The sequence below is a fragment of the Eriocheir sinensis genome, chromosome 49, assembly GCF_024679095.1.
Source record: "Eriocheir sinensis breed Jianghai 21 chromosome 49, ASM2467909v1, whole genome shotgun sequence".
NCBI lineage: Eukaryota > Metazoa > Arthropoda > Malacostraca > Decapoda > Varunidae > Eriocheir > Eriocheir sinensis.
Genome location: NC_066557.1, coordinates 4,864,943 through 4,890,346, shown reverse-complemented (window position 1 = coordinate 4,890,346; position 25,404 = coordinate 4,864,943). Strand labels below are relative to the sequence as shown.

The following is a 25,404-nucleotide window of genomic DNA, read 5'->3' as shown; positions in this document are numbered from 1 at the left end:
ATGTACGATAAGTCATTCCAAACTACGATAATTTGATCACCTTTAGTTATGCTTCCAACTCGCATAAACAAAAACAAAAACAAAAAAACCCCACTAGTTAACGGTTTTAATAAGTGTCATTGAATATCTTTTTTTTTTTTTTGTGTGAGGTGTGACAACTTTGGACTGGATCAGAAATAGGCAACAATGTGCTGCATTACGACGACCTGGTAACGCTGCTTGGGTTGGGAACGGAAGGACGGAGGACGGAGGGAGGTATCGACGGCAGCCCGCCGGCCCCCTTGTGTGGCAGGAAGGGAAGCCACGCACGACGCTCACTCACCACCAAACCTCTGTTCCTCTTCGCCACACCACCACTATCCATTTCATGTTTCAGGCCTTATGATGCTTCCCTGAGACTCGTAGATATACGCACCTGCGATCCTGACGTAGCGGTAACACAGTAACGCCATTCAACCTCTCCTTTCGCACGTACAGCAGACGACTGAGAGAGGGTGTTGGAAGTAGTGTGGTGCGAGGGCGACTGACCGACGACGTACAGCGGTTGGAGGATTTGTAATTCTTTTAAAACAAATGTTTGTATTTCAGTACAGAGCCATCACTGCGTCTCTGTATTTGTGTTTTCTGACATGTTCTAACATTAGTTGTCATCACATATATATATATATATATATATATATATATATATATATATATATATATATATATATATATATATATATATATATATATATATATATATATATATATATATATATATATATATATATATATATATATAACTACAATGATTTGATTCCATCTGTCCACTGAGAACGTATATAGATGTGGCACCTTCTGCATTGTATGTTAGCTCGTGATTGCGAAGATCAACTTTTTATTTTCAGTAATATAATATTTGAATGTTTATGTATACGAATAACCCAAGTCTCTTTTATAAACTGTAAATATGCTGATTTGCATCGATAAAATATACCATTCAAGCACAAGAAAGACAGGCTTAATTGTATCAAACAGTAGTAGGGATCAGCGGTTGATGTTTGGCCTTTAAAAATAAAAGAAAAAAAGTTAAAAAGTAGTGTAATTTTGTTGATCTCAAGATGTTCTTCATCCTTTGGCTCTTTAGGTTGTTAACATGACTCCCGTAGCCATTTCCAGTTTTCAGATATATAGGTGATGAAACACAAGTTTCAGGGAGGTCAGTGGGACGTACTGCCCTGTGCCTTGCAGTTTGTGTGCCAGGCCAGGGGGTCACACGCTCCATCATTATGTCCTGCAGTGTATCTCTATTAGTGCTTATATACTGCCCACGGGCCACTGGGACCTGCATGAGCTAGTGAGCTGTGTTCATTAACAATAATGTTCTTTCAGCTATGCTAAGTGAGTATCCTGCATTTGCCCTAGACTAAAGTTTCTGGGTGCAGTCCCTTATTTGTGTCTGCCTCCTGATCTCATCACTACTACTGTTTTATTTATTTATTTGTTTATGTTTTTAGCACTTGTTTCCTACCATTATACCTTTTTAGTTTCATAGTGCTACCTACAGATGTGTTAATAGTTGTACAATCACACTATAATATATATTGCCTGCGGGTTGGTATGGCAGGTTCCTCCCTCCTTTGTCGTATACATGCAACAATAAACTATCAATCAATCAATCACAAGTTTCTAATTGTCCAAACCATCCCCACCGTGGTGACTGGGTGATGGTTCGGCCAGGAGGTGGATGGTACGGGAACCGTATTATCGGCATAATATTGATAACTTAAGCTTGATTGGTTAATAAACAAGAGTATATGTCTATAACAAGACATTTGTATAAGCACAAAAGTTATTCTCTCAATATCTATTGGAAAAATAAAGTAAAAGAAGACCTATCAGAAATATCTCAAGAATTTTGGAATTATGGTTTCTTCTCTTCATACAAGCATAATATCTTAATATAAATCAACCAAATTAACCTTTTTTATAACTGTTGCAACTCCTGTAGCATAAAACTGATGTAAAATTAGTAAAAATCATGAAAAAACAACTGTCCGAATCATCACGGCTCTCTAAAAATGGTGGTCACACTCCACTTCTGGCACGAGACCTGGGTGATCGTGTTATACGGCAATACCTTCACCGTGCATCGCTGCGTCACCGTAATAATCTACATTTCGCTACTTGTCATTCATGAAGTGAGAGCTTACGATACTGAAAATTTTACATACGAGATGCAAAAAAGACATAAATAGGACTTGCATCGAAAAAGAACAGCTTTGAGGGAGTGGCGTGAGCCAAGGCAACAAAGTTTTGCACATTTACACGAAATCTCGCGGCACTCTGGTCCCTTACGTTTTACAATAAATGCGATGTCCGGCCCATCCCACTGTCCGAATCATCACCACTCTCCCTATACACTCACATCATATACTGAACGATTTATAGCCTTTCAAATACCTATATTGATTGATCAATAGTTTATTGATGCAGGTATACAACAAAGGAGAAGGAGGAACCTGGCATCCCAACCCCCAGGCAATACATAGTGACTGTACAACTAGTAACACCATGAAACGAAAAAGGTATAATTGTAGGGAACAAATGCTATGAAAAATAAACAATACCATTGATGAGATCAAGGGGGCAGACACGAGAGAATGACCCAGAAACTACAATTAAACTTGGGGCAAATGCAGGATACTATTATGATTCATCGTATTGCAGGCCCATTAAATGGCATCTGGCTCTGTAAGTGCCTATATACATATGGAATTTTGATAATTTGTTGCAAATAACACGGGTAATATTCGAAGCCCACGTGGTTGATCGCATTCAACATTTTTTTTTACGATACAAGCTTGCCTTTCGTGTGCTTGTATGGTAGATTATTATCGATGCAAATCGGCATGTTTCGGATTTATAGGACTGAGTTTTTTTATACACAAATTTTCAAATATATTATTTTAAAAATTGTTTAAATATCTAGCACAATTAAGTTTCACGTATTCACGAACTATACGCATAAACGTATACGTATATATCGTATATAGAAAATGCGCGGGCGCCACATCTATCAAAATTCTGCTTTGTTGATGGAAAGAAGAAATGACTGCCTTCGTGGTTATATAATGGCTGGTGTGCCTATAGCTACGACTCCGCTGGCTCGGGTTCGAATACCGCCTGGCAGTATGCAGCCTGCCCAGTTGCAGGTCATTCCCCTTTCTGGCTAACCATAGGTAACCTAGGAAAGGTAGCCTATAAGTGGTAGCAATCCAAGTGTCACACCTGCCCAGTGTCCCGGGATAATGGGTTCTTATAGCCACCACAACTTCAAGGGTCAGTGTTATGAGCACCGAGGTCATGCACATTTATAATTAATCTTTGCCATAACTATGCCACCTGTCATAGTGTAAAGCGGCTTGAGATTCCTGGGACAGTGGCTGTTAACAGTTTTACTAACACGCCGCCTGTAGGATATGGGTCGATTCTCCACACCCTATTTGCATTTTTAGACAAGATTTCCTCCTTGATTAAAAATGGTTAACCTAAAATAAAAAGACTATAGAAAACTAAATAAAGGATACTTTGTATTTTTTTAAAGTAACTTTTCAATATTAGTCCACGCTCTCAAGAGATTAACTTATATTTAGGGAAATTCCAACTTTTTATCCCAGGGCTCGCGCCTCCTGTACGTTACTATCGTCCTCCACGTTAAGAGCTACTGCCGAAGAGAGAAGCAAGACCTCATGAAATTCCAGGATAAAAAAATAGCAAACCATATTTTCCGTGAGGTATTGGACCCTATAATGACGGATAACTTGGGCTCCCTCATACCACACATTTAGCTGGCTGCTACACCTCTGTCTTAATTAATATCTTTTAATGGATCAAGACACAGATCCATTTTATGCGTTCATAGTATACATGTAGGCTATTACATACTGCAGTGGGCGGGTCGTGAGGTAGGCACGCAGCAGAGCCAGTAGAGCGTCGATCGGTCCCGAGTCCCGACAGGTGGCGGCGGAGCGTCTGCAGACTGTTGGGACGGCCAGCCGTTGAAAGGCTGGGCAGTGTAGATATTGCTTACTGCAGACACAACACTGCGTCACCAGCGCTTTGGTTATCATGTTTTAAACTCTGCAGCCTGATCTAGCGTCCAGCAGAGCTGTTTCTTGTTGTATGCGACCTATGCAGTTGCATAGGACCCCGGCCGAAGCCACCTGCAGGGACCCCAAAGCTATTATTATTATTTTTTGTTATCCACCCATCATAATTTTATAACATAAAGGGGCCCAAAACATTTTGCATAGGGCCCCAAAAGGCTAGGGAACGGCCCTGCTAGCGTTCTCAACCTTTTTTCACTCTCGACCTGTATCACAATTTTAAACCGACGCGACCGTCAAATATCAGAAACTTGTTTTACGTATTTTTATTAGAGTAGTTTTCACCCATAGGCTACCTGACTCTGACCAGGCATTTTAGGGTTCAAAACATTCGGGGCTAAGAGAAAACACCAGGCTAAAATTTGCAGTGAGCGAAAAAAAAAAAGGGGGGTGGGGGGGGGCTGTTTGCGTTCACTACTATGCACCTCAGATAAACACATACAGCTACACTCCCAGATTGCACAGTAAACTACAAACTGCTCAAACTACTGGGATATGGCTTCAAATTGTAATCTTTAGTATAGGCTACATCAATAACATCAGCCCGTTCAAGCAGCGGACATACAGTACAATATACCTGATAAAAAACAAAAACATTTAGGTAGTATAAATTAACATCAGCACAGTTGAAAATGTATATTCTCTAGGACTGTCTGCTTGACAAATCATACTTGAGACACGTGTTGGAACTTGGAACCTCTTGAAAACAGAAGACAGGGTCACGGGGCCGGGGTGAAAGGTTCTGGGCTCAAGCCCCTGAAGCCAAGGCTAAGGACGCCACTGACTCTTGACATTTCTAGCAAGGCTTCGCAACTCCCCATTAATCTTTCGTCTTCAGGGGTCACGATCAAGGAGGGTGAATTTATCCTCCTTGGTCGCGACCCACCGGCTGGGTTATCAAACGCATGAATCAAGTGAATTCGGTTGCTTGGTTGTAGGATATGAAATTAGTATTACATAACTTGCTTCAAAATGTAAAGGGTGACTTTGACTAAAGTAAGGATTAGGCTTACTCATCACCATTAATTTTCTTAACGCACTCAAGAAGTCATTAGCGCACATGGGAGATACGAAGTAAGTCTGTTTTGATACTCATGACAATTATTCCAAGTGCAACATTTGTTATATTGACAGGTAAGCGTGGTTTAATATTTTCTCACACCCAAGCACTGTGGCAAAGGTAAGTTGGTCCTTTGAGCTTGATTAGAACCCATTACCCCGTAACACAGGGCAAGTGTGACATCCGGTGTATACCACAGTTTACCCTCCTCAGGTAGCCTACCCATTTATCGACCAGTCCGAAAGAAAAGATGAACAGCTGGGTGGGCTGTGTACCGACTGCCTGAGGCTGGCATCTGCAGGTATAGGCGCTCTAATCACTACATCACGGAGGTGCTATAACTTTGCACAGTACATTAATATGTTACGCATGAACCTGCAATGCCAATCAATCATTAGGGACATACCCTGAGAGGAGGAGGTTCGCCTCACCCACCTCACGGTGACAAGCCTGGGGTGTCTTTCAGAGCAAGTCTCATTGCAGGCCCCTACCCATTCTAATGTGGTAGCATCCAAATCTAGAATAGTTAACAGCTCCTACAGTTTGTCACTCTGTTTGGAAATACTTTACCTGCTGGATGTGTACGATTATGGATAGTGGCAAACATTGTGAGGGTAAAGGATGGGTAATGTAATAACTAGATATGTACATATGTAATAATGTCATGGTCTTGATAATTGTTATTTTTTCTATCCATACACATATTATGGTTCGTTTTTGTCATGTAAAATAAATTTATTTTAGAAAAAGAATGTGATTTTCCCATCTATCCATTCCTCCTGTAAGGAAAGTATCTTGCTTTGTTAGCTTATTGATTCCAGCAGCCCATCTATAATTGTATAATCAGTCTAAAGTATTACAAATCAGTCAACATCCTTGTTTGAAAAGTTGGAGTGTATAAGGCATTAGTGTACTTTTAAGGAGCAGTATTCAATAACCATGGGTAAGATTGAAGTATATTGGAGAAACATTACACAATACAAGGAATTATTCATGTATGCTCATTACCATGCAATTATGAATGCTTTTGTTTCCTCTCTTCCTCGGTGATTTATTTGTCCTGGTATTAGTGTTATCTGTGAGGAATAGTGAGGAGGTGGGTCTGTGTTTTCAGGTTGATGTAGTTATGTACTGCTTGCCTATGATAACTTTTTTCTGCTGAGGAAGATGATTAGGTGTGGTGACAGCCATTCTCCTGGTGCTTACCACAATTGCTTAGTCACTATCACTGTCACAGTTGTTATTACTGGTCAGTTGTGAAATTTTTTGTTTAGCTGGAACAATACACTCAATCTTAAGAGATATTCTGCAAAATACAGGGCACAATGGAGGTGCTGAATACCAGAAATGGATTTGATACCCTTGAACATATCATTCTTTATGGTGTGTGGCAAAACAATTTTTTGGTTGCTCTTTCTAGTCTCTGTAAAGCAGGTAAACAGTTTGGTCTGGAATTCAACATAACTCTTTCGAGAAAACCTGAATTTTCTGTACAACAAAAATGGCACTTCATTGAACACATCCAATACAACAGACTTAGTAACACTATTCTTTATTTCCACCGAAATGTTCTCTAAAATGAGGTACTTGGCCAACAGCTCTTCATAGCCTCCATGAGGCACAGTGAAAACACAGCTGGTGAGGTGGGACTGAGGGGCCTGGAGGAATAGGCCTCACCAGCACTGGTGACAGCTCACAGTGTGGCAGCTCCTCAGGGCTGTATGGTGGAGAGAAGCAATCTCTGAACCCAGCAGCAGCATCACACTCCTCTATGTCAGTGCTCTGGGAGAAGTCCATACAGTCAGCCACCCATGAACTGAGGTACTTAAATAGCTGGAGGAAAGATGCAGAAAACTGTCTACACTGGCCAGGGGTTAGCCACATAGTAATATTTGATGCACACCCAGGCCACTCAGCTGGATAAACCTGCATGTACCCTGCTGCAGTGGCTCTATTCTTTCCAAGGTGCTGAGGGAGTTTGGACAAACATCACTCTCCTCCATGATGGGGCACACACCCAGGCTTCCTAATATAAAATCACGTTCCTCTCCATCGACTGAGTCCACTAAGGAGAGACCATATTTGGTACACAGGGACACTGCCCAGTCAGGGAAGCAGAGGGAGGAGAAAATTAGCTTTGTCCTAAGTGATGAAAGAGATGCCAAGGTCTGCTCAACTGCATTTCTCTTCATCAGATGCCCCAACCAACACCTCCTGAAGGCAGGTCTGAAGGATAGGTCTTGGGGCTCCCTCCTCATGCTCCTCCTCCATGCTCATGGACCACCAGGCAAAGGTAACAAGCTTCATGCCCCTGTGTAGGTGCCTGAAGTCTCTTGAGACTACAAACCATTAAGTACATAGACATCATCAGTGGTATGTGATAGACCTCAACAACTGCAGTGTGAGTTTTATTGCTAAACCCTTCATCAGTTTCACAAGTTCTCTGCTACTGCTACATACACAAGACACATAGGTAGAAAACAACTTGGCTAGATTTTTGCTATGAGCTTAGAAAACTTGTTATGAAAGTCCTCAGCAGCTGTGTGCAGCACATGGAAAACACTTCAAAGCTGTTAAGAGGATACACTGAGCACCATACTTGATCACATCTCTCTGCACCACACCCAGCACCTGGTTTCTTATCTGCTGGACAATCTGTATGAGTCTCTGCCTTCTGATTCCTTGTGTCCTGGAGGCACTGTGTGGGACATGGGTGTCCAGGGAGCTGAGGAGGCGATGAAGGAGGAAGAGAGTGACCTTTGCAGCCATCCCCAAGCACTTGTGTGTGGTCCAGCACACCACGCACAACAACACTCAACAGGGGTCACACAGCCCAGGCGGACAGCAGCTGTGGGCCATCCTTGGTTATGACCACAGCCAGCATTCTCCATGAGCACTGCTCTTGCCATTGGGGCCCAGGGAGCCTCCAGCACTGACACCAGACTGCTACACTGCACCACCAGGCCTGTCAGGTCAATGTCCTTTCTCCAACATTCCATGGCTCTGAAAGAGTGACATTCATTTGGGTAAAACTAGAATATAAGAAAATATGCCTGCAACATGCTGCTCCCCAAAAGAATAAGAAAAAGTGGGAAAGAAAGAGGAGGTAAAGGACCTTCCAAGATTAGCTAAGTAGAGGGTTGGGGCTCAAGACAATACATGTTAACTAAATTTTACTGTTATAAAACACAAAATAATAAGGATTCTGTTTATGCACCCTTCTATATCTTGTTTCCTACTTAACCAACTGCTCTTCTGTTGTCATATGGGTCTTCTACTAACCTTCAAACTTCCCAGAAAACCAGAGGAAGAATGTAGAGATCAAACAAGTGAGAAAATAGCCATGAAATGTATGTGATTCTGCACAGCCATGAGGCTGAGTGGTCCACAGTGTCCCGCAACACCCCAAACCCAAGGCTCACCAGAGCTATAATCCGATAAGAGGTGTTCACGCCTGGCTAATGGTGGGGTGTTTATCCCCTCAATCACCCTTAGGGTCACTAAGACAGGTGAATATAAATGAACCTCCCAATGGGGTCTTTGACCCTCACTACCCTCCTGTGTTTCCACATTTCGTTGCATTGGGCTACTCTGCCACCTGCAGTGGGTGTTCAAGTTTTAACACACATTTCATGGCTATTTTTATGCTTGTTTTGATCTCACACTGTTTCCTAAGGTTTTCTGGGAGGTTTGAACTTTCAAGGTTGGAAGAAGATATACATATATACAGTATGACAACAGAGGAGCCATTGTTTAGGTGGAATGAGATACTGAGGGTGCATAAGTGGAATCTTAACCCCAAAGCCTTCACAAATTACCTCATCACACTGAATGTATAACATCAGCTCTCAAAGAAAGCAACAGGTTGTTACTCATAAAAAGCTAAGAGTTGTCAAAGAAAGTTTAAAGATCTATCTATGTATGTATTTATATCTCCAACGTCCTGATCCCTCACAGGAACTTACTTCCAGAGGGTGGCTGTGGCAGAAGTGTATACACCTCTTTCTGTTCTGGCACTCCTCTCAGTACACTCAATCCTGCTACTTACAACCTCCTGCTCCAATACTTGCTCACCCTATTGATCCACTTCACAGGTGGTCTCTTCTGTAAGTACCCCTCCTAAGTCCTTTCCTCATACACTCTTCATAAATTCATTCTCATCATATGTTCAAACCATCTCAACATACCACACTTCACACATTCAACCACTCAACAATCCACTCTCTTCGCTGTCACACCCATATCAAACCTCTCATACACACTTTCACTACTTCTCCATCCCATCCTGAAACACAACATGCACCTCTTATATAGCTCATTTTTACTGTGCCTACACATTCTCAATTACTGTGCTGCATTCCATGTCCACATCTCTGATGCATGTGACAGAGTTGGCAGCATAATACTGTTCCTTATGCCCCTTTTTTACCCTCACGCTCACACTTCCTCTCATAACTATATCCAACGCACCTACTATAGTCTGTTTCAGTAAGATATTACAGGTGGCCATGGCTCTCTTTTTTCACTTGATTTTGATTAGCTATGTCCTCCTCACGTGGCAGCCAATCACCGTGCAGAACCCAGTTTGTTGCCACCTTGGCGCTGGCGTCGCGACTCTGTGCAATGCTCTTAGTTTTCTAATAATATCTGAATACAAGGCCTGCCTGTGTTTTCTTAGTAGCTTTGCCATCAGTGAGTCATTGTTTATAACATTCATTCTGTAACACAAGACGGCAAATTGTTTTTTCTCGTAGATGTCATGTAAGGAATTAAGATATTTTTTTATACAATAAAATTAAGTTTATATTTCTAGCTATATTCAAGTTCACAGTGTACTTAAGCTTATATTTTTTGTCTCATCATAATCCTTGATACATTAGGTACTATACATGTTCAATGGTGAAATTGCATTGTTAAAATTTCACGGTAATATTGAGGTGAAGAAATATTTTATTCATGCATCCCATAGCACTGTGAGGCAGTTTGATCAAGAGCGAGCTTCCTGGGCCAAGCTTAACCTAACTTTTTCAGCGCAGTGATTGGCTGCCACATGGCCAGTAAAAATTAAGAACATGAGGAGGTGTGGCTGCCTGTAATATCCTAGTGAAACAGACTATACCTATCTGCCCTTCACTGCTCTTTCCCTCACCTCACCTTCCATACTTCCATAAAACTGTCCCCAAATATTTAAACTCAGTCACCCCCTCAATTCTCTTCCCCCTGCCATATCCTACAGTTCTTTGTGCTTTCTGCTCTAACTCTGCATGGCTTTGCAAAATGAATGGTCTGCTCTCTTGCCCTCTCAAATACCATATCCTTACTCTTTCCAGCATTCACTTTCAAGTTTCTCCTCTTACACACCCTGTCAAACTCATTCACTATCCTCTGAAGTGTCCCCTCATTCTCTGCCAACAATACTGTATCATCTGCAAACAGGCCTGCCACCAGACTCCTCTGTATCTCTAACTTTCAGCCTTGGACCTAACTCCCCCACCTCTGACTTTCATTTCTCTAATACAACCATCCATGTACACATTAAAAGCCATGGTGACACCACACACTGCTGTCTTACACCACACCAACACCAAAACTCCTTTATACTCAACTCACCATTCATATGTACAGAGGCACTTGCATCCTTATAGAGTATAAAAGGATTTAATCCCCTCCAAATGCCCTCCCACCCATATATCCTTAGAACATCCCATAAACCTTCCTGTCAAACCTGTCATATGCCTTATCTAGGTTCATGAAAGTAGCAAACAGCTTCCTATCCTTCATTAGGTACTTATCAAGTTAGCATTTTGCAATTACAAATATTTGATTACAGTTTCACTGTTGATGAGGTTTCGGCGTCCGCTCCACTGCATAGTGCGAAAAGGCGCTCTGCAAGGGGCCATCAACAATTGCAATATTGAGGCTTGATAATAATTCTCGATGCACTTATTCGCAAATGTAAGTAAGTGAGGAGCGAGTTTTAATTTATATCCTGAATAGCTACAGATGTTCTTTTTAATGAACTTTGCATCAGATCAGTCTTTCATGTCTGATATTTTCTTTATACTATCACAATTAAATATCCAATGATTATTTCGACTCACTGACCACTTATCACACACAATTTATCTTTGAGTACAAAACACTTAATTAATTGCCATAGCGATCGGTTTAGTGCTTACCAAATTCTCTCAATTTCAGTCTGAAGAACTACACAACACTGGTTATTCTGGGTTCAGATAGATTTCAGAGCTCTCTGATACCCTTACATACAATTTATGCATTTCTTTTCAGTCATGGGCAATCCTTTTGATATATGATTGCCAGAGCACTTGTAACACTTTTTGGGCCTCTATTGTTCTTTACAGTGCTACAGTTGGCAACTCAAGATGGTCATTATCTCTGCAATGATAGCATATAATTGCATGGTATCTGTCTCTCATCAGTGCTCTGAGGTCTGTACAGGAAAGTATCCAGCCATTTACGATTTCAAGAAATGCTTCTAGCCTAGGCCAATGCATGCCCTACTTCTCCTTCCGCTAAAGTAATCTCAACTTTCGTTAATGGGCAACTCACCTTCTTGTTAGCATTTAATATAAGAATGGAAACAGCTTGGGGCAAAGACTTAATTTTATTTATAAGTGAAATTTCATAATCAATTTGAGACCTGAGTGTAAAATTCCTGTATTGACTATTTATTATCAGGAAATTTTCAGCTTTTACTGGATTGTCTATGAGGGGAATGATATCCAAAAATAGATCTAGCTTATTTGTATAATTTCAAAGCTGCTCCCCCTATTACGTCTTAAAACAGTTAGTGGTTTAGTTTTCCATGAGTAAAACTTCATTAGGGACATGCTTTTATGTGGTATATGTTCTAATACTTAGCATTGGTTATAGTCTTAGTAAAACTCAACGACATCTCTATCAACTGATATGTGCAAATAATAAATCCTAGTCAATAATTCCCAACCTATCATTAATTGGCCTCCTCCTTTGTTCCACCAAAAAAATAAAATTACTACCGCCATAAAAAAAAACAATACTAAAATCAATTGTGGTGAAATAACAAGGTCACTCATGATCATGGATAGGGCTTACGGCTACCACAGATGCAGCTATAGTAGTTTAGTGAGGTGCTGCTTTAGTTCCCAGTAACATACTTGATTAAAAGAAGCTTCATTTTCAGTGACACCTCTAACCTAATTGGAGCGATACTGCCACTGGCGCTGATACTTTTGCCTCATAAAGGTTAAAAAGATGTTATATAAAATACATGCTGATTTCATGCAAGAAAGTTTGGCCAGTTACTTTGAATCTAACCAAAGAAAATTCATTCTTGTTGTAAGTAGTAGTAGGGGGATTATTCACGAAAGGGTAACCCTACTATTTCTCGTAGAGTTGTGACTGCTTATATCTGGACAAAAAATATGATGCTTGTTTATTATGAAGATAGTAGTTTTCTCCGGAAATCACCCCTTAAATGATTGACTTTTCAATGCCTGTTATTGCACCTCCGCATGCTGCAGCTGCAAAATAGCTTGCAGAGAGGTTCAATTTGGGGGACCTATGGGAGAGACATTTGGGGTTTTGGGTGGGGAACATATTTAACCATCTCAACCTGAACTTTACATAAATTTAACCTCTAACACAAGGGCACCCCCCCCTGTTATTAGAGGTATGATGTGCTGGTCAAATCTGAAAGAGAAGTACAACAGTATGTGAGACCTTGGGCAGGTTATTATTCTCTGTGGGGGCAATATTGGAGGCATGTAGTGAATATCGACTTATTTCGCGAGGAGATATTTCTGTAACTTACTGGCTGGATCGCTGCTGCCAGAGGAAGGCTACCCTTTTGTGAATATTATCCGTAGTAGCCAACTAGAAGTAGTAAGTAAACAAGTTGTTTGGCTGCCATGAATATATAACAGTCTCATTCATGCATAGCTTGGACCAGAACTCAAATAAAAATGTTGTGGCCTTACAGACAGCACAGGCAGGCTACACATCTTAGCAAGGAGGTTGGCCTCACACCGTAGATGGGGGGATAGCCTTTAAAGCTTAACAAGGAGGTTGGCCTGTCAACAATAAGAAAGGTAGTTGCAGCCCACCAGATCTCAGCAGGGGAGGCAGCTTTAGCATCTCAACTGAGGCTGACTCTGGGGATTATTCAGCAGGAGACATGGGTTCTACTCTTCTTGCAGGGAGACATAGTAAAGTCAGCTGTAAAGACAGATTATCCTCACATATCGGCAGCATGGAACTTCTTGCCTTTGCCTGTCGTAATTACACGAATCAGCTATAGCAGTCTGATTCTACACCTCAGCTTATTAATAGCAGGAAGGCAGGCCCACCTCACTTTAAGCAGGATAGCCTGGTTAGCCTTCACATACTTTCACAAACTAGCAGTGCGTATTAGCTTTCATTCCACGGCAGAAAGGCGTTGACCCCACATCGCCTCGGTAGATGACAGGAAAACAATAACATGTGAGACATGGTGCTCAGTGGCTACCAACCCAGCACGGGCCCAACATTCCTACATCGAAACATCACAACAGTTAGATGATAATTGTTCCTCTCTTTTTGCTGACGCAATACTACGCGGTCGTAAACTAATGGTGCGCTTCAATTTAGCCAGCCACGACGCTCGAAATACTAGGAGATGATTTGAAAGACAGCGACAGATTTAAAGGATTGGTTTGCATCAGAGCCTCTTTAAACCGAGCTACTATTACTGATCTGGCAACAAAATAGAGTTACCAAGCTAAACTCTGTCATTTTATCTAACTTCTAACTTCTTGTTACGTTAAATCTCTCTTCGTAAGAAAACACATTTCAGGAGTAGAGCCAGCATTGTATAAAAGATTTAGAGGCAGTGTAGTTAAAATTAATATTTCCCATATGGTGATAAAGAAAATTATGGAAAGGGTTGCCATGGTAACAGTGTTATACAAAATTTAATGAAGTTCGCTGGAGTAAGAATTTTACCCCACGACCACGAGAGATTTACATAGATTTACATATAAATTCAGAACACACCCCTGAGACCTAGTGGTCCACTATGTGGTCATGTCCTTAAACTTTCAAAGTGATTCTACATTAATCAAGATGGCTCAAAAAAGCTTTGCATTTCTAGTGTAATAAATACTAAGTTGTCGAGCATTTTTGCCAAAGGAGTCACTCGTGTTGCACTGGACCTCCGGTCTATCCTCTTAACTCAAAATCTTAACTGGAAACCTCACCTCTCCTCTCTCACCAAAGGCGGCTTTTACACAATTCCTGGCAAATTCCTGACCATGGCAATACTGAGGTAAGGGGTGGAGCCAGGTACCAGTACCGGTACTAACGGTACCAGTACCGGTACCTAATTGGTACCAGCTAAGCACGGTACGGAAACCGGTACCAGATTGCTCTTGATTTATTTATTGGATTTATTGATAATTCTTCATGTCCGATTTTTTGAAGGTTGCTACTAAATATTGTTATTGTTATAGAGTATGATCGAGTACATTCATTGTAATAACTTAAGGTTGCTGGCTATTTTTTTTTATCGAAAAATAAATATTCACTTCATTCAGAGAGAGAGAGAGAGAGAGAGAGAGAGAGAGAGAGAGAGAGAGGGAGAGGGAGAGGGAGAGAGACTACCACTACTCATGCAGTGAGTGGATATCTCGGGATATGGGTACTCGATCATAGCCCAATAACAATAACCGTAATATTTATTACAGTAACTTCCTAAAAAAAGCAAAAGGCAAAAATCGGACATGAAGAATTATCCAGTAACTCCAATAAATAAATAAAATAATAAAGCGACGATCTAGCGGCTAGACTGGCTGGGTGCTCAGCAAGTACCTTCAAGGCTTCACACGTGGGAGGATGGGAGCATCAAGACGTAAACTGCTAGTAAATGCAAGGACATGATTTCATCCCAGACACCCAAAAGGCTACTACCATATCTTAAAGCCACAATGAGTTTGGTCCATTAGCCTAATTATATTGTAGAAATATTTTAAGTAAACAAGTTTTATCATAAGTAGTATTGATTGATTGATTGACTCTTCGTTATTGCATTCAACAACAAAGGAGAAGGGAGGAACATGCCATCCCAACCCCCAGGCAGTACATTGTGATTATATAATACACGAAAATAATCGTTCCTTACCTCCTTCGATAAAGAGATAAACATCCCGCAGTGTTGCTGCCACTCTCTCAAAAGTTGTTTTGCGCAGACTCTGCCTCTTGTAGAGCTTATCTTGTGGGTCCCACAAGTGTCGATGCTGCCTCACTTCCTCTAGCAATGCCACGTACCTCGGCCTCCCGGCTCCAAATCTTGTTATCTGCATGTCATTTTTTGTTTGATTGGTGCCGACATGTTGTTTACCCAGCCGCCAGTCGGCAATACAAGACGGACACGCTCAGCTGCAGAGAACTTGCCGCGAGAAGGGTTCCCAGACCCAGACCCACACCAAAAATGGATACTGCTTGTGTTGTTTTTTTTATTTTTACAGGGCGTGCCGATACGAAGGCCTGACTCTCCAACGGGTCACCTGTACAGCAAGAGCAAGAGCGAGAGCTGCCGGCAGCACGTCGCGGCTGTATTGCTGGCCAGGAATTGCCAGGTGTAAAGCCGCCTTAAATCAGCTTCTCGAGGTTGGGCGTTCTGTATCGTCTCCGCCAGTTCTTCTCCCCCGCACAGATGCTTTCCATATATAAGGGCCTTGTCCGCCCTTGTATCGAGTATGCTTCTCCCATGGGGGGGGGCTCCACTCACACAGTACTCTTGGACAGAGTGGAGTCCAAGGCTCTTTGTCTCATCAGGTCCCCTCTTCTTACTGACAGTCTTCTATCTCTTAAATTCCGCCGCCATGTTGCCTCTCTCTCTCTTCTATCGACATGTTCACGCTGACTGCTCTTCTGAACTCGCTATCTGCATGCCTCCCCCCTTCCCGCGGCCTCGCCGCACGCGACTTTCTACTCAAGCTCATCTCTTTACTGTCCAAATCTTACGCACGAGTTAACCATCATCTTCACTCTTTCATCCTCACGCTGGCAAACTCTGGAACAATCATCCTTCATATGTATTTCCTCCTGCTTATTGATTTATTTATTGAGTTACTGGATAATTCTTCATGTCCGATTCTTTTTCTTTTTAGGTTGCTAATAAATATTGTTATTGTTATTAGACTATGATCGAGTACATCCATAATAACTGTACATGCTATTTTTTAACGAAAATAAATATTCACTTCATTCAGAGAGAGAGAGAGAGAGAGAGAGAGAGAGAGAGAGAGAGAGCGTTTTCTTTACAGGAAATTTATTTGGGAATTTCATCGAAGTCATAGAGATAAAAAATACTCCTTCGTACCGTAACCGGTACCGGTGCTAATGGTACCTGAGTTTTCGGTACCAGTACTACTAGTACTCAAATTAACGGTAACTGCCCATCCCTACAATACAGCCGCGACGATCTAGCGGCTAGACTGGCTGGTGCTCTCGAGCAAGTACCTTCAAGGCTTCACACGTGGGAGGAGCCGCCGGGAGCATCAAGACGTAAACTGCTAGTAAATGCAAGGACATGATTTCATCCCAGACACCCCAAAAGGCTACTACCATATCTTAAAGCCACAATGAGTTTGGTCCATTAGCCTAATTATATTGTAGAAATATTTTAAGTAAACAAGTTTTATCATAAGTAGTATTGATTGATTGATTGACTCTTCGTTATTGCATTTAACAACAAAGGAGAAGGGAGGAACATGCCATCCCAACCCCCAGGCATTACATTGTGTGATTATATAATACACGAAAATAATCGTTCCTTACCTCCTTCGATAAAGAGATAAACATCCCGCAGTGTTGCTGCCACTCTCTCAAAAGTTGTTTTGCGCAGACTCTGCCTCTTGTAGAGCTTATCTTGTGGGTCCCACAAGTGTCGATGATGCCTCACTTCCTCTAGTAATGCCACGTACCTCGGCCTCCCGGCTCCAAATCTTGTTATCTGCATGTCATTTTTTGTTTGATTGGTGCCGACATGTTGTTTACCCAGCCGCCAGTCGGCAATACAAGACGGACACGCTCAGCTGCAGAGAACTTGCCGCGAGAAGGGTTCCCAGACCCAGACCCACACCAAAAATGCTGCCGGCAGCACGTCGCGGCTGTATTGCTGGCCAGGAATTGCCAGGTGTAAAGCCGCCTTAAATCAACTTCCTCGAGGTTGGGTGTTCTGTACCGTCTCCGCCAGTTCTTCTCCCCCGCACAGTTGCTATCCATATACAGGGGCCTTGTCCCCCCTCGTATGGAGTATGCTTCTCACGTGTGGGGGGGCTCCACTCACACAGTTCTCTTGGACAGAGTGGAGTCCAAGGCTCTTCGTCTCATCAGCTCTCCTCCTCCTACTGATAGTCATCTACTTCTTAAATTCCGCCGCCATGTTGCCTCTCTTTCTATCATCTATCGACATTTTCACGCTGACTGCTCTTCTGAACTTGCTAACTGCATGCCTTCCCCCCTCCCGCGGCCTTGCCGCACACGACTTTCTACTCAAGCTCATCTCTTTACTGTCCAAATCCCTTACGCACGAGTTAACCATCATCTTCACTCTTTCATCCCTCACGCTGGCAAACTCTGGAACAATCATCCTTCATATGTATTTCCTCCTGCCTACGACTTGAACTCTTTCAAAAGGAGGATATCAGGACACCTCTCCAACCAAAATATACCTATCTTTCGGCCACTCCTCTTAACCTTTTTAAAGTCGCGGTTACTGCTATTTGGGCCGTGAATGGGCTGCCTCGTTTGAAATTCATGCAAAAGGGTACGGCCATTAACTGTGAGCACTGCATTCAGGCGGCGAGGCTGGGGGGCAGGGATTAGGGTGGTGGCAATTATTGGGGCAGTGAGTAACGGGCTTTTTTTCATTAGTTTCTTATTTTTGCCCTTGAGCTGTTTCCTCTGCTGTAAAAAACCCCACTCCTTAAAGACTTGCTTGCAATAGTTTGACATGAATAAACAGTCATTAGTGAATTCAAATGCGATTAATCTTCATAAATGCGATCAGGCTTCGACTCGTAATTTACAGGTAGCTATTTTGAAAATATTGCGGCCGTCTTGAAATCTGGAAGAATTCTGCGTGACCGGATGTAGATTATGAAAAAAAAAAAAAAAAGTAAGGACAATTGTTGTTTCAGATTTCAAGCTAGTATCACCATTTGCACTTTTTCCTTGTTAGTTTGGAGTTGCCCGCTCCACTATACATGCAAAATAAACAACACTTCCACGATAATGAATGCATTTATTTGTACATTGTAATAATATGAATTGCGGCTGAGGTCTATTTTGAATGAACACACACACACATATCACCACCACCACCCCACAAGCCCCGCTCTCGTGATGTAGTGGAATAAAGCCCCAAATACACTGCCGAATTTTGGCCACGAACTTGACGCCGAATCAGTTCGTGAAAAAATTCGGCGACCGGTTCGCCGACATGACCAAGATTCTTACAGTTCGTGACCATTCGGCGACATGTGCTCAAGACAATTCGGGGACAGTTCCGAGACATGTCGCCGACTAGTCGGCGTCCATGTCACCGAGCTCAAAATCTGAAATTTTAACGTTTTTTTTGTCGCGGAATAACTGGCGACAAGTCTCCGAATTGTCTTCGCATGTCCCCGAAGTGTCGGCGACATGTCGAGGACAATTCTCCGACAGTGCCAAGATTTCTGACAGCTGATCATCTGATGCCCATGTGGCATATAAAAGCTCGGGAATCCGCGCTTACCTCATGGACTACTACAACACCCAGGGAGCAGTCACCTGGCAGGACAGAATTGTGGGCGAGTAAATATCATGTGTGGTAATATGTGTGGTAATATGTATGATAGTATGTGTAATAAAATGTATAAATGTAACTTGTTTTTGTTTTGCCCTCCTACAAATATTTTAGAATGAATGAATGTTTACGTAATATCAGTAAACAAACCAGGAACTGAAAGAAGAAACAAATCTAAATAACTGAAAATGAAACAAAGGTTAAATAATGGCAGAATAATGATATTAAGAAATAAATAAAGTAATAAATAGTGAATTAGTTATGAAATAAATGAAAAAGTTAGTTCCATACCTATTTTATATATTCATGATTCTTCTTGTTTTTCATATCTTCTTGTTAACTATTTATTATTATTGTAATATTTTATTTCGTATATTTATATATATATATATATATATATATATATATATATATATATATATATATATATATATATATATATATATATATATATATATATATATATATATATATATATATAAATATATATATATATATATATATATATATATATATATATATATATATATATATATATATATATATATATATATATATATATATATATATATATATATATTTAGAGAGAGAGAGAGAGAGAGAGAGAGAGAGAGAGAGAGAGAGAGAGAGAGAGAGAGAGAGAGAGAGAGAGAGAGAGAGAGAGAGAGAGAGAGAGAGAGAGAGAGAGAGAGAGAGAGAGAGAGAGAGAGAGAGAGAGAGAGAGAGAGAGAGAGAGAGAGAGAGAGAGAGAGAGAGATAGATAGATAGATAGATAGATGGATAGATAGATAGATAGATAGATAGAAAGATAATACATAAATAGATAGATAGAAAGATAGATAGATAGATAGATAGATAGACAGACCCCCGTGCACACCTCCCACCGCGACCTGTTTGCCGTGTCGTGATTAATTCGCCGAATATTCGGGGACATGTCCCCTAATAGTCTTGGCCATTCGGCGACATGTCTGAGACATGTCCCCGAATAATCGGCGACATGTCGGCGACAAATTTGCCAATAAAATTTAAATTTCAACGGTCAAAATTCGGCGAAAATTCGCCGAACACCGCGAATCGGACGCCGAATTGTCTGCGACATGTTGGCGACAATTCGGCGTCCATTTTGTATTCGTGCACATTCGGCGAACGGCCGCGAATTTTTCATGCAACATGAAACTTTCGTGGCGGTCGTGACCAATTGTCAAAAGTCGTGTGGTGGACGCAGACATGTCCCCGAACGGCCAAGAACAGGCAACAAAGATGCCGAACTTGTTCGCGACACAGGATGTCTTGCATATTCGCGCACATTCGTGAGACCAAATTCGGCAGTGTATTTGGGGCTTAAGGCACTACCCTGCCTGGCTACCGTCTGGCAGGCTGAGGTTCCGGTTGCACAATCACTCTCTTGCTGTCTCTTCTAGAATGTCGCAGTATAATGATTTGTTGTCTCCTAAGGTCTCTTCTACCGTGTCGCTGCAGAATGACTTGTACTTTTCTGAATCCTCCTCTGAATTGTCACTACAGAGTGACAAAGTTTTCCGAGGTCTTTTTTACAGATTCTCTGCCGAGTTATTTGGACTCTTCTAAAGTCTCTTCTACCACGGTCTCAACGAATGTAAGTCTGTAAAGCTGTGAATGGGCCATGGAGTCCCTGCAAAGGTTGACGGAGGAGCGGGAGGCACTGCTGAAAGGGGGATCACTGCTTGAAAATTCATCGCTGGGTGACTTCCTGCACCGTAGTAGGCAGAGCAGCTCCTTTCGGAAGGACGGGTTGATGAGGAGGAGGTATACGCCGTGCAGCACGTGCTCCAGCATCTGGGTGATGTTCCCCACGTGCCTCAGATTCTCCTCGGGGCTAGATTCCGTGCAGCGTGTAGCGTTGGGCTTAGCGTAGCCTGTCAGGAAGATTGTGATGGGCATCGTCATCACCACATACGAGGCCGTCATGGCTATGGCTGTTGCCACTAACACCTTCTCCTGTTTGTTCTTCTTGAGTTGTCGCTGCTTTCCCGCCTCGACCTTTGACGCCTTGGCCTCTACCTCACCCTGAGCCCGGGGTAGCTTCACCCTCCCGGTGACCACCGCCAGCACCAGTCCGAAGTTGAGGACGATCAGCAGGGCGCAGGGCAGCCAGCGCACCAGCAGGCTATAGATGCAGCGGTACACTTCGTGCCATGGCTCCTTGAAACTCTTTTGGAAGCCGTCGTTGGAGTTGTAGAGGTCGCTGGTGCAGATGTCCTTCGCATGAACGACGTAGGCCCTGGTTTTGTTGACGGACGGTTCCACGCACAGCACCTCGGCGTCCACCATGTAGGGCACGTGCAGGCCGAAGCACAGCACGGTAGCAAACAACAGCTTCTTGTTGATGTTGAAAGGCTGCTGAGTTATCGCCACGAACCACATCGGGAACCACACGCCCACGAACCGGTCCAGTGACATGAAGATGACGATGTAGGTTCCCAGCGCGTGGACTGTGCATGTGACGCTCCAACCAAAGTGCGCGAAGTACCAGGCTGATGCGTAGCTCTTGAGGACACAACCATTGGCCGTGGCGGCGATGATGATGTATGAGAAGATGAGGAACAGGTCACACAACGATAGTGCCAGGAAGTACCTGCGGACGAGAGTGTCTCAAGGTCTGTTACACACACACACACACACACACACACACACACACACACACACACACACACAAACAATCTTGCTCAATAATTGTGAGCACGACTATATACTGACAAATATGACTAGAGCCGTGGTATAAAACAGTTTACTCAAACAACACAGTGACGCGCGACACTGACTTGTTACCCATGACGTTCTTGAGGCTGGGTTTGCTGAGCACTATGATGCTGATGGCGCTGCCAACCAAGCCTACCGCCACCAGCATGGGCAGGATTATCTGGTAGGTGATCACCGCGCCATTGTCCAGCTCAGTACACTCCATTGTATTCACCATTCGGTCGCTTGACCCTTAATATACTTTTAGTCGTCTTCACTTAGGTCAAGACCTTTCAGACGCCTCATTCTCGTCCGTGACCCTGAAAACAAAGGTAATGAGTCGCCTCCTCGTCAGTCAAGACTTTTCATCTGTGCCTCTGTTCCCTTACACCTGGTTGTTGGTTCACCTCGCTATCTTTGAGTTCCTTTCCCTTTCTCAATTGTCCACAGATCACTTTAGTTGGTGTTACGTAACCTGGCTCGTAAATCTTTTAGGGAGGGACTCGCCGGCAGTGTGGCCGCACCCTTATAATAAAAGATTTTTCGCACCAGCCTGGATCACGTGACATCCACTATATCTGGACCCTGGAAACATTAGATTTTCAATCGTGTCCCATCCGATCCTGTGGGATGACTTCTCAGATTGCCTTTTTAAAGCCCCTTGTCTATGTTTTGAATTATTATTTTAATCGCTGGAAAAAATACAACAAAGGAGGGGGAAGGTAACTTCTTGTCAAACAATATAACAAATCACAAGGATTGTATAAATAACACACAAGTATACAAAAAAAGGTATGACGAGACTACAAGAGGCCAACCAGTCAACCTACATATGGCAGCTCCTGAGAATAATAAGTAAAAGTAGTTTGTCACCATCTCCTCTCCCCATCTGTAAATCTGTCCAGCCTCTATTTTGGACTGGCCCGTATTATCATACGCTTCGACTCTCACAGCAATTATATCCAAAGACCACAAAGAAGCCGCACTCAGCTATAGCGGATGCACTCAACTTACTTTACAATGAAGATTAGTCGGATTTTCTTGAGCGTTTTTCGCATTCATTGCACATAAGCCTTGTCAAACTATCACTAGGCTCATAAAACTGCCCATGGAAATACTAACAACCTCTACGAAAGCTTTACCAAATGTGAGTGTGTAAGCCGCGGAATGTTTGCGAATATGAACCCCAAACCACTATTTAAAAAGCTAATGCCTCAGTTTTCACCACACACACACACACACCCACACACACACACACACACACGCACACACGCACACACACATTAACGTCTGCCTTGCCAATCCATAAATCTATCTAGTCTTCATTCATTTAGATACTTCGCATTCGTCAGCTGTTACAGTAAGTATACATACCACTCAGAAGAGCCACCCCCATACACACCGGCTTACGGTACTGCTCTGTGATCCTCTTCTTTCTCCTCCTTGGATCAGTGTGAACATTATCCGCATGACAGGAAGACAATGCGATAAAAACGTGTGTGTGTGTGTGTGTGTGTGTGTGTGTGTGTGTGAGAGAGAGAGAGAGAGAGAGAGAGAGAGAGAGAGAGAGAGAGAGAGAGAGAGAGAGAGAGAGAGAGAGAGAGAGAGAGAGAGAGAGAGAGAGAGAGAGAGAGAGAGAGAGAGAGAGAGAGAGAGAGCATTCGTTTCAGGAAATCCATACTTACCCAACTTCCCGTCTGCATGCTATCTCTTTCTTCATAATCACCGAACACATGCCTGTCAAGCTACTGTGGTGTCTTGCCATAAGATTTTGCGTTAGAGACCATAAGTTTGTGTAAAAAAAAACTCAAGACTTGACAGGTATGGTTCCGACGGACTCAAGCAAGGTGCACGAGGTACACTAACTGTGAAGATGTTAAAAAAATGTTTATAACATGTTTTATACTATCACTGTTTCAACAGTTGTTCATTGACTGCAGAAATATATTATTACATTACGTAGGAAAATTTCTCGTGAACACGATAGTGTGATCAGAATGCAGTTAAACCTCTACGTATTGAAAACACAGAGGTATTTATAGCAACATTTCACTCGCCCCAACCATCACGGCGCTCGAGACATCCTGTATGATGATGTTAAAAAAATGAGTGTCGCGCGTGCCATGATGGTTAGGACGAGTGGCATGTTGCTATAAATAACTCTGTTTTCAATGTGTGGAGCTTTATCTGCATTCTGATCACACTATCGTGTTCATGAGAGATTTTCCTACGTCATGCAATAATATATTTCTGCAGTCAATGAACAACTGTTTAAAATAGTGAGCATAATTAAAACATGTTATAAACATTTTTTTAACATCTTCACGGTTCAACTCATCGTAGTACCATTTTCTTTTTTGTTTTGTCGAGTTTTTACATTACATCTTGATTCTACAGTCACTGCTGAGTCTGATGGTGTCAACCAAAACTGGCTAGCTCGTGTATGAGTTGAGCTATGGCATATAATAAACATGTCTCACTCGAGCATGCAAGATGTGATCCGACATGAGTGTTAGCGGGAGAGCGGAGCAGCCAATCAACTGCAAGCTTACCAACCTGCCTAGGCGCCAGGAATCTAGCTTAAGTGAACAGACTATAGTTGCCAGCATGTCGTGCTAACCTTCATGACTCCAGACTCCCGTCACGACTTCGGCGCAGCATTCGGCAACAGTCTCAAGACCTCTTTCAAGACATGCCCGACCCTTTCACATCAACACCCAAGACCTCGTGTACCCTAGAGTCGTGGGTAGTCGTGGCCCAGAGTCGGCACAGTGTGAACGGGGCTTAAGCCCCAAATACACTGCCGAATTTTGGCCACGAACTTGACGCCGAATCAGTTCGTGAAAAAATTCGGCGACCGGTTCGCCGACATGACCAATATTCTTACAGTTCGTGACCATTCGGCGACATGTCGGCGAATGCTCAAGACAATTCGGGGACAATTCGGAGACATGTCGCCAACTATTCGGCGTCCATGCCGCCGAGCTCAAAATCTAAAATTTTAACGTTTTTTTTGACGCGGAATAACTGGCGACAAGTCTCGGAATTGTCTTCGCATGTCCCCGAAGTGTCGGCGACATGTCGGGGACAATTCTCCGGCAGTGCCAAGATTTCTGACAGCTGATCATCTGATGCCCATGTGGCATATAAAAGCACGGGAATCCGCGCTTACCGCATGGACTACTACAACACCCAGGGAGCAGTCACCTGGCAGGACAGAATTGTGGGCGATTAAATACCATGTGTGGTAATATGTGTGGTAATATGTATGATAGTATGTGTAATAAAATGTATAAATGTGACTTGTTTTTGTTTTGCCCTCCTACAAATATTTTAGAATGAATGAATGTTTACGTAATATCAGTAAACAAACCAGGAACTGAAAGAAGAAATAAATTTAAATAACTGAAAATGAAACAAAGGTTAAATAATGGCAGAATAATGATATTAATAAATAAATAAAGTAATAAATAGTAAATTAATTATGAAATAAATGAAAATGTTAGTTCCATTCCAATTTTATAAATTCACAATTATTCTTGTTTTTAATATTTTCTTATTTACTATTTATTATTATAGTATTATTTTACTCCGTATATATAGATATATATATATATATATATATATATATATATATATATATATAT

The 25,404-nt window shown here is 42.2% G+C and overlaps 1 protein-coding gene across 1 annotated transcript; it reads right to left on the bottom strand.

The window, feature by feature from the left end:
- Window positions 1-19,820: 19,820 nt before the first annotated feature.
- On the bottom strand, window positions 19,821-22,937 carry LOC126981656 (uncharacterized). Its single transcript, XM_050833090.1, has 2 exons — window positions 21,841-22,937; window positions 19,821-21,653 (listed from the first exon to the last, which is right to left on the bottom strand). Exons 1-2 carry the CDS (start codon window positions 21,993-21,995, stop codon window positions 20,609-20,611), a joined length of 1,200 nt encoding a protein of 399 aa, XP_050689047.1. The 5' UTR covers window positions 21,996-22,937; the 3' UTR covers window positions 19,821-20,608.
- Between the last annotated feature and the right edge of the window lie 2,467 nt (window positions 22,938-25,404).

Excerpts from the sequence above, each read along its gene's own strand:
- LOC126981656 (XM_050833090.1), bottom strand. The coding sequence starts at position 21,995 with ATGGTGAATACAATGGAGTGTACTGAGCTGGACAATGGCGCGGTGATC. Across the intron at positions 21,654-21,840 it reads AAGAACGTCATGGGTAACAA|GTACTTCCTGGCACTATCGT; the intron begins GTCAGTGTCGCG and ends TCTCGTCCGCAG.